The sequence below is a fragment of the Asterias rubens genome, chromosome 5, assembly GCF_902459465.1.
Source record: "Asterias rubens chromosome 5, eAstRub1.3, whole genome shotgun sequence".
Lineage (NCBI taxonomy): Eukaryota > Metazoa > Echinodermata > Asteroidea > Forcipulatida > Asteriidae > Asterias > Asterias rubens.
In genome coordinates this window covers 15,716,922-15,728,502 of record NC_047066.1, presented here as the reverse complement: position 1 = coordinate 15,728,502, position 11,581 = coordinate 15,716,922, and the positions used below count along the sequence as shown (strand labels likewise).

At 38.8% G+C, this 11,581-nt stretch overlaps 1 protein-coding gene across 1 annotated transcript in view; it reads right to left on the bottom strand.

The window, feature by feature from the left end:
* The window catches only part of LOC117290614 (nucleoredoxin-like), a 45,745-nt gene that overhangs the window by 22,663 nt on the left and 11,501 nt on the right, over positions 1-11,581 (bottom strand). Inside the window, exon 2 of the mRNA XM_033772077.1 lies at positions 3,184-3,337. Within this exon, the coding sequence (XP_033627968.1) occupies positions 3,184-3,337 (154 nt within the window). The remainder of the gene's footprint in view (positions 1-3,183; positions 3,338-11,581) is intronic.

Sequence of the window (11,581 nt, the reverse complement as noted above, 5' to 3'; positions counted from 1 at the left end):
GTGCAATCCCAAGTAAAGTGAAATGAAATTGATTGCAGGACTGATCAATAAGATGTCATTCCCTCTTACAAATTGCTGACTTCAGGTTTAAAGGGAACCCTTCCTTTGTGGCGTGTCATGGCCTAGCGGTTAAGAGCAGAGTGTGGGTTCGAGAGTTGTGACACTTGTGTCCTTAAGCAAGACACTGATGATCAAGACAAGACAACCATGATGCATCGTCCTTCAGTTGGGACATAAAGCCGTAGGTCCCGTGTGTTATTTAATGCACGTAAAAGAACCCAGTGCACTTACAGTATTGTTAAGACAAGGGGTTTGCCCCGGTGTTCCTGGTCTGATCGTCAGCAAATTGCGCCACAACACCTTGTAAAACATTACAAGGTGCTATAAAAGGATTAGGTCTCGTAATTCAAACGTAATCCCACACATGTATCTTGCAGGAAATACTGTATGTTACAGTGCCAGGAGTGTCACTTAGTGACGGACATGTGCGCTATATTAGAAGCAACTATTATAATTTCTATTTATTTAAACCTGTACTTTGAAGGGAATCCATTCTCAAAATAGGTTTACTATCAACTACGACACTAGTTGTGACTAACTTTTAAATTTAGTTGAAAGGATTGGAGGATAGTGTCACTGATGTTGTTGTGAATGGTAGTGAGTAGGCATAGTCGTGACTGGACACAATTGGTTCACCAAACAGGTAGTCGCGCCTATTTTTTAAGTAGTAGTGGCAGCACAATTAACCGAGTAGTTGAAAAATGGTAGTCGTGACTCAACTCAATTATTTAGTCGCTTCTATGACATTAGTCACACTTTAGTCGCCCAGGCCAACTATCAAGACATTTAGGGCTTCTCACCAAGTAAGTATTCATGTTTAATAATTTGTTTGGAGTATTTACCAATTTATCTATCATGACCTTTAAGAGAAGATTCTTCATAATTTGAAAATTTATTTATTTCTTGCAGAATAAAAAAATAAAATTAAAAACTTGAAAAGTGACTATTGTGTCAGGGTAAAAGAGAGGGTGTACATTTCTCCACAATGATTGACCGTAAAAATTTACTTAGAAAAGAGCACTGGAGAGCTGTTGATTTTGTAAAACATTGGTAGAAACGACGCCCTTTGAAGAAATGCAGCTTTAGAGAAAGATTAATTTTCAACCCCAAATCTGAATCTGAAAAAGGATTCAGGCATTGAATGATTTGATGGAGCAAAATTTCTTGTCTACATGTAATACATGTGCTATAGTAAAGGAGAAAAGATGCTTCAACAAACATTTGTGAATGTCCCTTTAATACATGGGCCGGTGTTTTGACAAAATATTGATGAATCCATATGCTACACAAGCTGCTATTTTACAAAATGCTAAAAGCAAGATCATTGACGTCAACTGCTCAATTCAACTGCTCAATTCTCCATGCACGCATACATGATGTCAAACTCAAAAAAAACGAAAAGCTCCATAAGCTTAGAGAAGCTTAAGATAACACCTGCGTGCAGTGAGAAAGCTCTGCACTGTCGAGAAAATGCCAGGAAATGATGCCCTTGCCTTTTATCCTGAATAACCTTGCTATGCAGTCACGTGTGTCTGTTGGACACCCTATTTTACCTTTGCACACACTGTTTTATCTGTCATTTACATGAAATGAAACATACGTGAACAATTTGGACACCCAGTTTTTTAATTTCCTGCAAATTTTGACACATTTTTACCAAGTCTTGGCTAAAACATTGATGACACCCTGTTTATCTGTGAAATGTATTGTACATTTGTAAGTGAACAATTTGGACATAGTTCTTAAAGTTGCCAGCAAATACGTTTACCAAGTCTTGTCTAAAACATTGACCATGGAACAAATTGGACACCCAGTTTATAGAAATTCCAGATAATTTGGAAGCCATTTTACCAAATCCTGGCTAAAACCTTGATGGCACATTGAGTAGGCTGAATATTGGAATCGCTCAGCTTCCCCAGCACAAAACCATCCATGAATATTTCATATGCTTAAATCTTGTCTTGCATCACATGTAGCATGCATTCACAAGGTGTGAGGAGTAATGCTGATTTGCCAGGGGGGGGGGAGCTGGCTTTGCGATCAGGCCTGGCACTTGGGGGGCAAATGATTGTGGATTTAAAATAAAATCTGCATCAAACAAAAGTCTGCCTCAAGGGAGAACTTGTGTGACAAATGCAGAAATTCCTCTATTATTGATTTGTACAAATGTACGTTTGTTTTTACTTCTCCCTTTACCCTTCCCAACCCTTAAGGATCGGGTGAAACACCAACATACTGCACATACTTCAGGTAAAGAAAACATTCTGAAACTTGAGGGCATTAAAGATTGTTTTCATCTTCCACATTCTAAAAAAACAAGGCAAACCCATCTTGATCAAACCTCGATAGATTCTTTGTATTGAATCAATAGACCTACAAAATGAAGTACTTGAATATCAATTAATTCAAATGGTGGTACAGGATTTAAAACAATAAACAAAACTGTCCCTTTCTTGTCTCAATGTAAGTACATGTACATCTCCTGACGATGACTAGAGCAAGCTTGTCGAATTGTTAAAACCAATTTAAGAACTGACTTCGCAGCAGTACAGTTAATCATGATCCTATTAAGGTAAAGTAGCAGTCCCAGCCTATTATCTATACCCTCTGCCCGGGTAAAAGCAGTCCCAGTTCTTTTCAGAACTGAGAAGTCTCCGGAACATCCGAGTATCTACAGCAAACAGTTCTCTAAGAGCAAACTCTACCTGGCAAGTAGATACACACATGGTGTTACCGCAAACCAAATATACTGTATTGATACCTCACCATGCAATCCCTCAAATCCTATTACATGAAATGCAAAATGTACATTATAACATCAACACACTTAAAATAATGCGCACAATTTCACAATTACGAAGTCTGAATATCTTTGGTGACTCAAAATATTCAAATTCATTATTCTAGCAATGTGTCAAGTCAGGAAATCAATTGAGGAAACCAGATTTCTTACAACTGTGTTCAGTTTAACGTGTCTCTGTTTTACCAGTTAAAATTCCACACAGTGACAAAATATTACTGGAAAGCTGTTTGCATTTTATACACAGCATTCATAAAAAACAATATTTCTCTATAAAAAGACAAACTCTCATTTTGTAGGAAACCACTCTCTTCACTACTTACCATTGAAAGGCTTTGGGTACCAGGGAAAGTGTTGTCCTGTTAAATCATCAAGCATCTGTAGACGACCATTATTCGTAATCATCTGACCACTCATACTGTTGATTAGAACTAATGTGGGGATACCGGTCACTTTGAATCTCTTACATAGTTTTGTCTACAGAGAGAAATAAACAGAAAGAAGACAAAGAAATGATATCAAATTGTATCAAATCTGCAAAAGTGCGATAGACTCCTTTAAAGACAGTGGACACTATTGGTAATTGTGTCACAGACCAGTCTTCTCACCAGTTTCTCAACATGCATAAAATATCAAACCTGTGAAAAATTGAGCTCAGTCGGTCGTCGAAGTTGCGAGATAATAATGAAAGAAAAAACACCCTCGTCACACGCAGTTGTGTGCTTTCAGATGCTTGATTTCAAGACCTCAAGTTCTAAATCTGAGGTCTCAAAATCAAATTCGTGGAAAATTACTTCTTTCTCGAAAACTACTCCACTTCAGAGGGAGCCGTTTTTCACAATGTTTTATACTATCAACCTCTCCCCATTACTTATTACCAAGTAAGGTTTTAGGCCAAAAATTATTTTGAGTAATTACCAATAGTGTCCACTGCCTTTAATAGGCTGCCATTGTCATGGTCAAACAACGTTGGTTATTACAATCAAGTATTGCAATGCCAGGTACATTGTAGCAGAGTGTCAACAGATTTTTGATGATTATAAGTCCCAAAAAACCTTTGTGAACTTTTTTGTTGGAAATTTTGGTGAAGTACTATGTGAAAAGAAATATTTAAAAAATATACACTATTTCTAAACAAGTCTGAAATTCCAGCTATGCTTCTAGTGTGAACTCAAAATTTTCAGGGATTATGTCAAAAATGCTACCGTCAATGAAATGAAATTTAACACAGGTTACATGTAGTTTTATTGATCTACATTTTTGGATTAAAACAATCAAACGGTTAAAAAAACCAAAGATACTTTGCCTGCAATTGATGTACAATTTGCATTTGGTACAAAAAACAAAATTTGTTTGGTACCAAAAATTTTATTCAGTGCCATACACATGCTAATATACTACAAAACAGTGTATGGTTCGTTAACAATTCTGAAAATCAATTCTTATGAACACGCCACTTCCCCCCCAAAAAGAGAGCGAACAAAATTCTTGGCGACAAAATACCTACAAAAATTTCTAAACAAAAAAATAAATAAACCACACAACAGCGCGGCCGTAAATTAAAATCATACACATCTGGCTGATAACTTGTGACACTGAGATTAAGAAGTCTGCAGAGGACTGCAAGGGTTTGCGCCGATTGTCATTTGTGGAGCTTGTTTGATTGGTCTGACCGGCAATCTCTTATCAATCTTCGGGATCACGCTAGATTCACAGGCAATACTAAGCTGCCTTCTGGCTATACACTGTGAAATTTACTCTTTCTCTGATGTATAGCTGGCTCGCTGCAATGTGCTGCACTAACTCGACCAGTTCAGGAACCAAAGCAAGGGCTATTTTGAATACAGTTTTACCTGTATTGATATGTAAAAGCAACTATGCACTTCTCAGATTCAGGTGACCAAAACCACAGGGATTCGAACCCACAACCTTTGCCATTCTAGAGCAGATGTCTTACCACTAGACATTAACTCAGCCAGTTCAGGAACCAAAGCAAGGGCTATTTTGTATAAAGTTTGTATTGATGCCTGTTTGAACAAGTACATCTTAGATTCCTGTAATCAAAACCACAGGGATTCGAACCCACAACCTTTGCCATTCCAGAGCAGATGTCTTACCACTAGACATTAACTCAGCCACTTGAAATATCAATGCAGTGGCTATTTTGTGTAAAGTTTGCATTGATGTGTGTTTAAGCAAGTACATCTCAGATTACTGTGCTTTTTAAAACCACAGGGATTCGAACCCACAACCTTTGCCATTCTGGAGCAGATGTCTTACCACTAGATATTAACTTGGCCAGTTCAAGAACCAATCTTCAGGAACCAATGTTTCAGGAACGAATGAGTAAAACAATGTCACGATAATATGTTCACATGCTAAAATAACTTCATCTTTCCACTGAGACGAAACAATCTTTGGTGACTTGTTTTACTAATATCTCAAAAACTACAACACCTCAGCAAAAAACATTTGAAGGGAAGCTTTCAACCATTGTGTCCAACAAAAAGTACCCAGACCCTTTAAAGGCGTGTTGACTAAAATGCTACAGTACTCCCCCTGCATAGTAATCTCTGCAGCTATGCGCAAATTATCTGGGACTGTTGACAGGAGATTAGAGTTCTTATTAAGTCTGGCAATCTAATTAGTAGGCATTAGAGTCTTAATGGGTCAATGTCTACCACTTGCAATCCAATTAAGCCTCTGCATTGGCATACATGTAGCATGATGGTATGGTGTGTTAAAGGGAATTTGGTAATCACTCTCGAATTTAATAGCAATCAAAACCCTTGGTTAGAGGTCTACAGTCAGCATTTGATAGCATTGTGAGAAGCATTTCACTTCAAAGTAATTTGAATTTAATATTTGGCAAAAATTTGAAATTGAGAAGCGTTTCAGATTGTGAAGGTACTGTACACGTTTGGTAATTGTCAAAGACCATGTGTTCTCACTTGGTGTATCCCAACATAAACATAACATAACAGGCCTGTGAAAATTTGGGCTCAATCGGTCATCGAAGTTGTGAGAAAATGATGAAAGAAAAGACACCCTTGTTGGACAAATTTGTGTGCTTTCAGATAGGAATTAAAAGACTTCTAGCTAGAAGTCTTTTATTATTTTAGTGAGAAATTACCTCTTCCTCAAAAACTATGTTACTTCAGAGGGAGTCGTTTCCCACACTGTTTTATACTATCAACAGCTCTCCAATGCTCGTTACCAAGTCAGTTTTTAAGTTAATGTTTGTTTTGAGTAATTACCAAACGTGTACCTTCCCTTTAAGGGAATATTCTTTCTAGTGAAAAATCAGAAATCAGACTTAAATAGGAAGAATACCATGCACGGTGGATACGTAGATACCATAAAATCACTCTGCGATACCTGTTCTCACCAATCTCAATGGGATAAAATGTTTTGTACACTACAGTTGCTGAATGCAACCTCATCCCCTCGTGTTGTTAATATTATGATCCAGCAAGGCACTATGGAAAAGATTAATCACCTACGTAGCCATAGGAATGAGGTTGTTTTTGCACATGTATAAATTGTTTATCTACATTCCATGTGTGGTGGTATACACCTAATGCAGAAGGCATGAACAAATATAGTATGCAATGCATTACACGTACATTGTACAAATGTATAAAAGTAGAGAAATGGCCCAATGCAATTGCAAGCAAACTGATAAACGAAATGCCAAAGCTGTTTTGCTAAAAAAAATGCTTCATTCCTTTGTCATAACAAAAACTTAACTAAAATTTTAGTCTTTGTGAATTTCATTACTTGAAGCCTTTACTTTCAAGGTCTTTGTTCCTGTCACATTCATATAAATTTCCCCATCATGTTTTTCAGATAACAAAGTATATTATAAGGAACAGCCTATCCCCCAACCCCAATAAAAGTTACAAATCTGAATTGAAAGATAACAAGATAACTACGATAACAGTCAATACAATCCAGTGAACAATTTCCCTTTATACCAAATACTACACAAAATGATATAGTTGCTACACAGAAATAATCATTTGCTACTCAATTATTAGCATTTGTGCATATTTGTTGGACAAAAACAGTGCCACAGTAAACCAAAACTGATGTATCAATTTCTCTTCTACAATCTGCCCCGCCCACCCCCAGGGCTCTCCCTGTGACCATAGCTCACCATGTCACATTCCATTTATCACTGTCAACAGATGGCTGACCCAAGTCTTGCCTGGAAGAAAAATTCTCCAGAGAACTACCATTATATACTAGTTATAGTGCATATTTATAGCATCAACGGTGATGGACGATGCTCAGGTGCAAGAGTAATTATGGGACAACTCACCTAACATTTATAAACAATTACTTGTTTATCAACTAAGGTTGTTATACCTCTGTACAAATTGTGAAGTTTGATTGGTCAAGAACCAATCACGTGCCGTGCAACAAATACGCCTGTATCATGGCTAAAGATGCGCGCTACGCGTAATGCACAGCGCGCCAGGTAACATGAAAAGTGATGTACACCGGTGTACATCACCTTGATCGTTCCCACCGTTGGTCGATTTCCAGCGCTGTACGATACACACGCGGGTTCGAGGGAACATTCGGGAATTGTTTCTTGTTCGTTTAGTAATTAAACAATGAATACTCCGTCGTAACAGAACTTCGAGAAGAGGAATTATATTAATGTTACCAAGGTATAACAAAACAGTTGTTACACGCTGTGATTGGGGTCCATGGGTTTTGTACACCCTCGGGGGGGGGAAATGGCACCCTCGGCTTCCGCCTCGAGTGCCATTTCCCCCCTCGGTGTACAAAACGCCATGGACCCCATCATATCGTGCAACAATTGTATACTGTATCAATCTTTGACCCTTCTTGAAGTTACAGTATCTAAATTTAACTCGGACCTTGAACTATGCTGTTGAAGGGGCAAGGCAATTTTGCTCTGGTTAGGGGCACTTCTCGTCATGAGGAAAAAGTCAATTTGTATTAGGCCAAACAAAATAATATATATGTGTTTCCTATTACACCGGCCAAAAATTAGGGTCGGTAGGGACGAAAACACATTTTATTTTGTTGAATTATTTTATTGCTTCAAAACTTAGGGTAGGAACCAATGTTAAAAATATTTTTGCCCTTGCATGTAAATTCAACGATGTCCAAGTTCGACTCGAAAATCTCTTAAAATGACACAGAAAATAAGCCCCAAAAAGCAACCGTTCCGAGGTCTGTAAATTTCACGTAACACAAAAGCAGATTCTACGCCTGTAGTCGTTGTTACTTTGCGTGCGGCAACAAAATACAAGAAACATTGATCGCTAGAGGTCGTTTTGGAACAATGCAATACAGTGAGATAAAACGCCCTCTATTGGTAAAATCTACGCGAACCGGCAATAAACGCATTGAGACAAGACTCGACGTGTCACGTGGGAATTTTAGCGGGTTTCCAGGCGGCGCAAATGCGGGGGCGTAGCGCAGCTCATCGGCGTACATCGCTCAATCAACATCTGTTGTGCAATCTCAAGATTGAGCAGCGCAATTAACAGATTGCTAGCATTACGAACTCGCACGTGTAAATGCATGCTGCGACCTCCCAACACACGCTACACACGTCGTCCGTCAGTCGTTGCAATACTAGTACTTGATCAACCATGGATCAACGACGCCTTTTCTCGTAAGAAAATGTGTATTTTCTAATGCTTTATTTTAAATGTGAAAACATTTTAGAAAAAAGGAAACATCAAATATAATAACGTTAAAATCGTGCGGTATTTTGTCAAACGGGGAGTGGGATCGGGGTTGTTTTATTTTATTTTGTCTGTAAATGTATAAAATTACGTAGGGTCGGCGTGTTTGTCTAGGGTCGGTCAGGTAACCAGAAACACACATATTATTTTGTTTGGCCTTAGAACTACGCAAAGGAAACCACAGCAAAGGCACAGGAGACCACAGCAATTGAAGTGGGTTAGTTTGAGGGCTTTATCAATCTTTGACCCTTCACACAGTATCAAATTTTAAAGGCAGTGGACACTATTGGTAATTACTCAAAATAATTATCAGCATAAAACCTCATTTGGTTAACGAGTAATGGGGAGCTGTTGATAGTATAAAACATTGTGAGAAATGGCTCCCTCTGAAGTGACGTAGTTTTCGAGAAAGAAATAATTTTAACAAATTTGATTTCGACACCTCAAGTTTAGATATCAAGCATCTGAAAGCACACAACTTCGTGCGACAATGGTGTTTTTTCTTTCATAGTTATCTCACAACTCTGACGACCAATTGATTTCAATTGATGACCGATTGAGCTCAAATTTTCACAGGTTTGGTATTTTATGCATATGTGGAGATACATGTACACCAAGTGAGAAGACTGGTCTTTGACAATTACCAACAGTGTCCACTGCCTTTAAGAAAATGTCCCTACACCTCTCGGTTCAGGGTCTATGGCATCCGAAATTCCTCAAGATGGAAGTCAACAACCCCAGGTCACAATTGGGCCAAATATTTATTGGGCTCTCAAATCTGTTTAGAATAGAATATTTTAGGGCCTACAGAATATTAATGAAGCCAACACTCTGTGGTGGTGCACCCTGTATGGCTTGAATTGGGGTGAAAAATACACAAGACTGCAGCGCTTGCTTTTTTACTGCACCAGAATCAAAATGAAAATCTGGTCTACCTCCATGCTTACACCATGAGAAATCCTGTGTACTTCAACAATTCTACCTCCATGCTTTAACAGTGTATGCATTATGCATCACCACGGAGTGGGTATCCCTATGGTCAGAAAGATCCATGTTCCATTAGCACTGTACATGTTGTACAGGTAGGATGCTCAGGGTAAGCAGCTGTCAATCAATCAATAAACACCTTGACAGGTGTCACTTAACACCTGGATAATGGGACATCATGACCACACCACACCCTGGTCCATCACATGGTCAATAATGGATGCCCGAGCACACACACAGATTCTTATGGTACTGTCCATCATGTGCAAATTTCTTCATCCATGCTTCCACCATGCTACAAACAAGTCTGTTATAGAAGCAGATGGCAAAGTGGTTAATCCACTCAACATAAACCAAGAAAACCAAGTGTATACTCATGGTTGCTCCATGGTATACTTCAGGTTTAGCCCTTGACTCAAAAATAACACAAGTGCACACAGCCATTTTGATTTCTCCTCTTCAGAGTGTAGTTGAGTCTAACCTCATTCCCAGGGGTGATCGATCTCGCCGCGCCATTTTTTCCCAGCATGCCTTGCTCGATCATAACCCCTGGAAGTGTGACTTCAAAATATCCAAATATATGGGATATAACCATTAGTCCTGTGGTTGGTCTGTTCTGTGTTGGGCGTTAGTCACGCACGGGCTGGATGCGCTGTGTGTAATAAAAGTCATAAACTTGCCTTGGCGTTCAGTGATTGCGTGATGAATGCGTACATCTTTATACGCACGCGTTTTGGCGTGTAGAGCTTTTTTTATATTTTGCGCGTATGTGATAGCCAATCAAAGACACGGATCGGAGTTTCCCTCCCAGGGGTTAGAGATGTACGCAGAGCTAGCGTGATACGGCGCGCTGCCCATGGTAGCGAGGTTGGGTTGACTCGAGCCTGGATTTTTATCATTGACGGAACAAGGAGCAGGTCTATGAGCATGATGGGAAACTTTTTTCAAAGTGCAAGTCTACATGTATGGGAAAATTGTTCAAGGGGTAGTCAGTTCCAATTGGGTGGTGTCCCGAACTGTGATGGCTCTCCATCTAGGGTTCTGTCCTTCATTGCTGTCCATAGGGGTAACTATGGGAACAATTCTCCTTGACTCAATAATACCTCGATATGGGCGTTTAGTGTTAAAGTCACGACTCTTTATTGCTTTTGTTACATGTAGGCCTACGTATGTCTAGTCACAACTACTGCTTTTCAAGTGTCGAAGTCACGACTAATTGAAACTTGATAGTCAGGTAGTGGATATCAGTAGTCATACATGCCAAATTGTCATTGTCTGCTCTGCTCTATGCTCTGATGCTGTTGCATCAAAATAGTTGCTTGCTGAATTGGCATCCATTGCAATGCATACATTTCAGCCTTAATTATTACCCCTTTGCGCGTGCAGAGATCCTTAGTCTTAGGTTTTGAAAAACAGTCGCAACTGGTGTCGCAGTGGCAACCATTTGAAGCACTGCTAGCCGGGTAATGAGTTTGACGAGTCGCCCATGCCAAATTATCATTTGTCTGCCCTGATATATTGAGCATCAAAAGAATTTCGTAATGCAATTTTACCATCCAGCGATCCACAATCTTGGGTTTTGAAAAATTTTTGGATTTCACAAAGGTTTAAGACTAGTCTTATCTCAAGTTAGGAAGTGTTACTCGTCCTAAGACAAGTTGCTCGTCCTCACTAAGGACTATTCTTAAGTTTTGAATATCTCATAAAGTCTAAATGATTAGGTTATATGCACTTAAACTATTTCTGTGACGTCAGTCTACTGTTGAAAGTGTAGATTATTTTTTTTGCGAATCTACACTTTGTTACGAATCTACAGTTGAGTGTAGATTCATTACAAGCTTTAGTGAATAGTTCAACTTGAAAATTACTGTCTTTCCAAACTGATAGAGCATGAAGTGCAACAAAACAGCTGAAAATATGTTATCTTTCAATTTACAAAAACATTTTCCAGTTGAGAAAAATCACTTTAGTATCACATTTTTTTTTAGCTGAGGAAACTGAC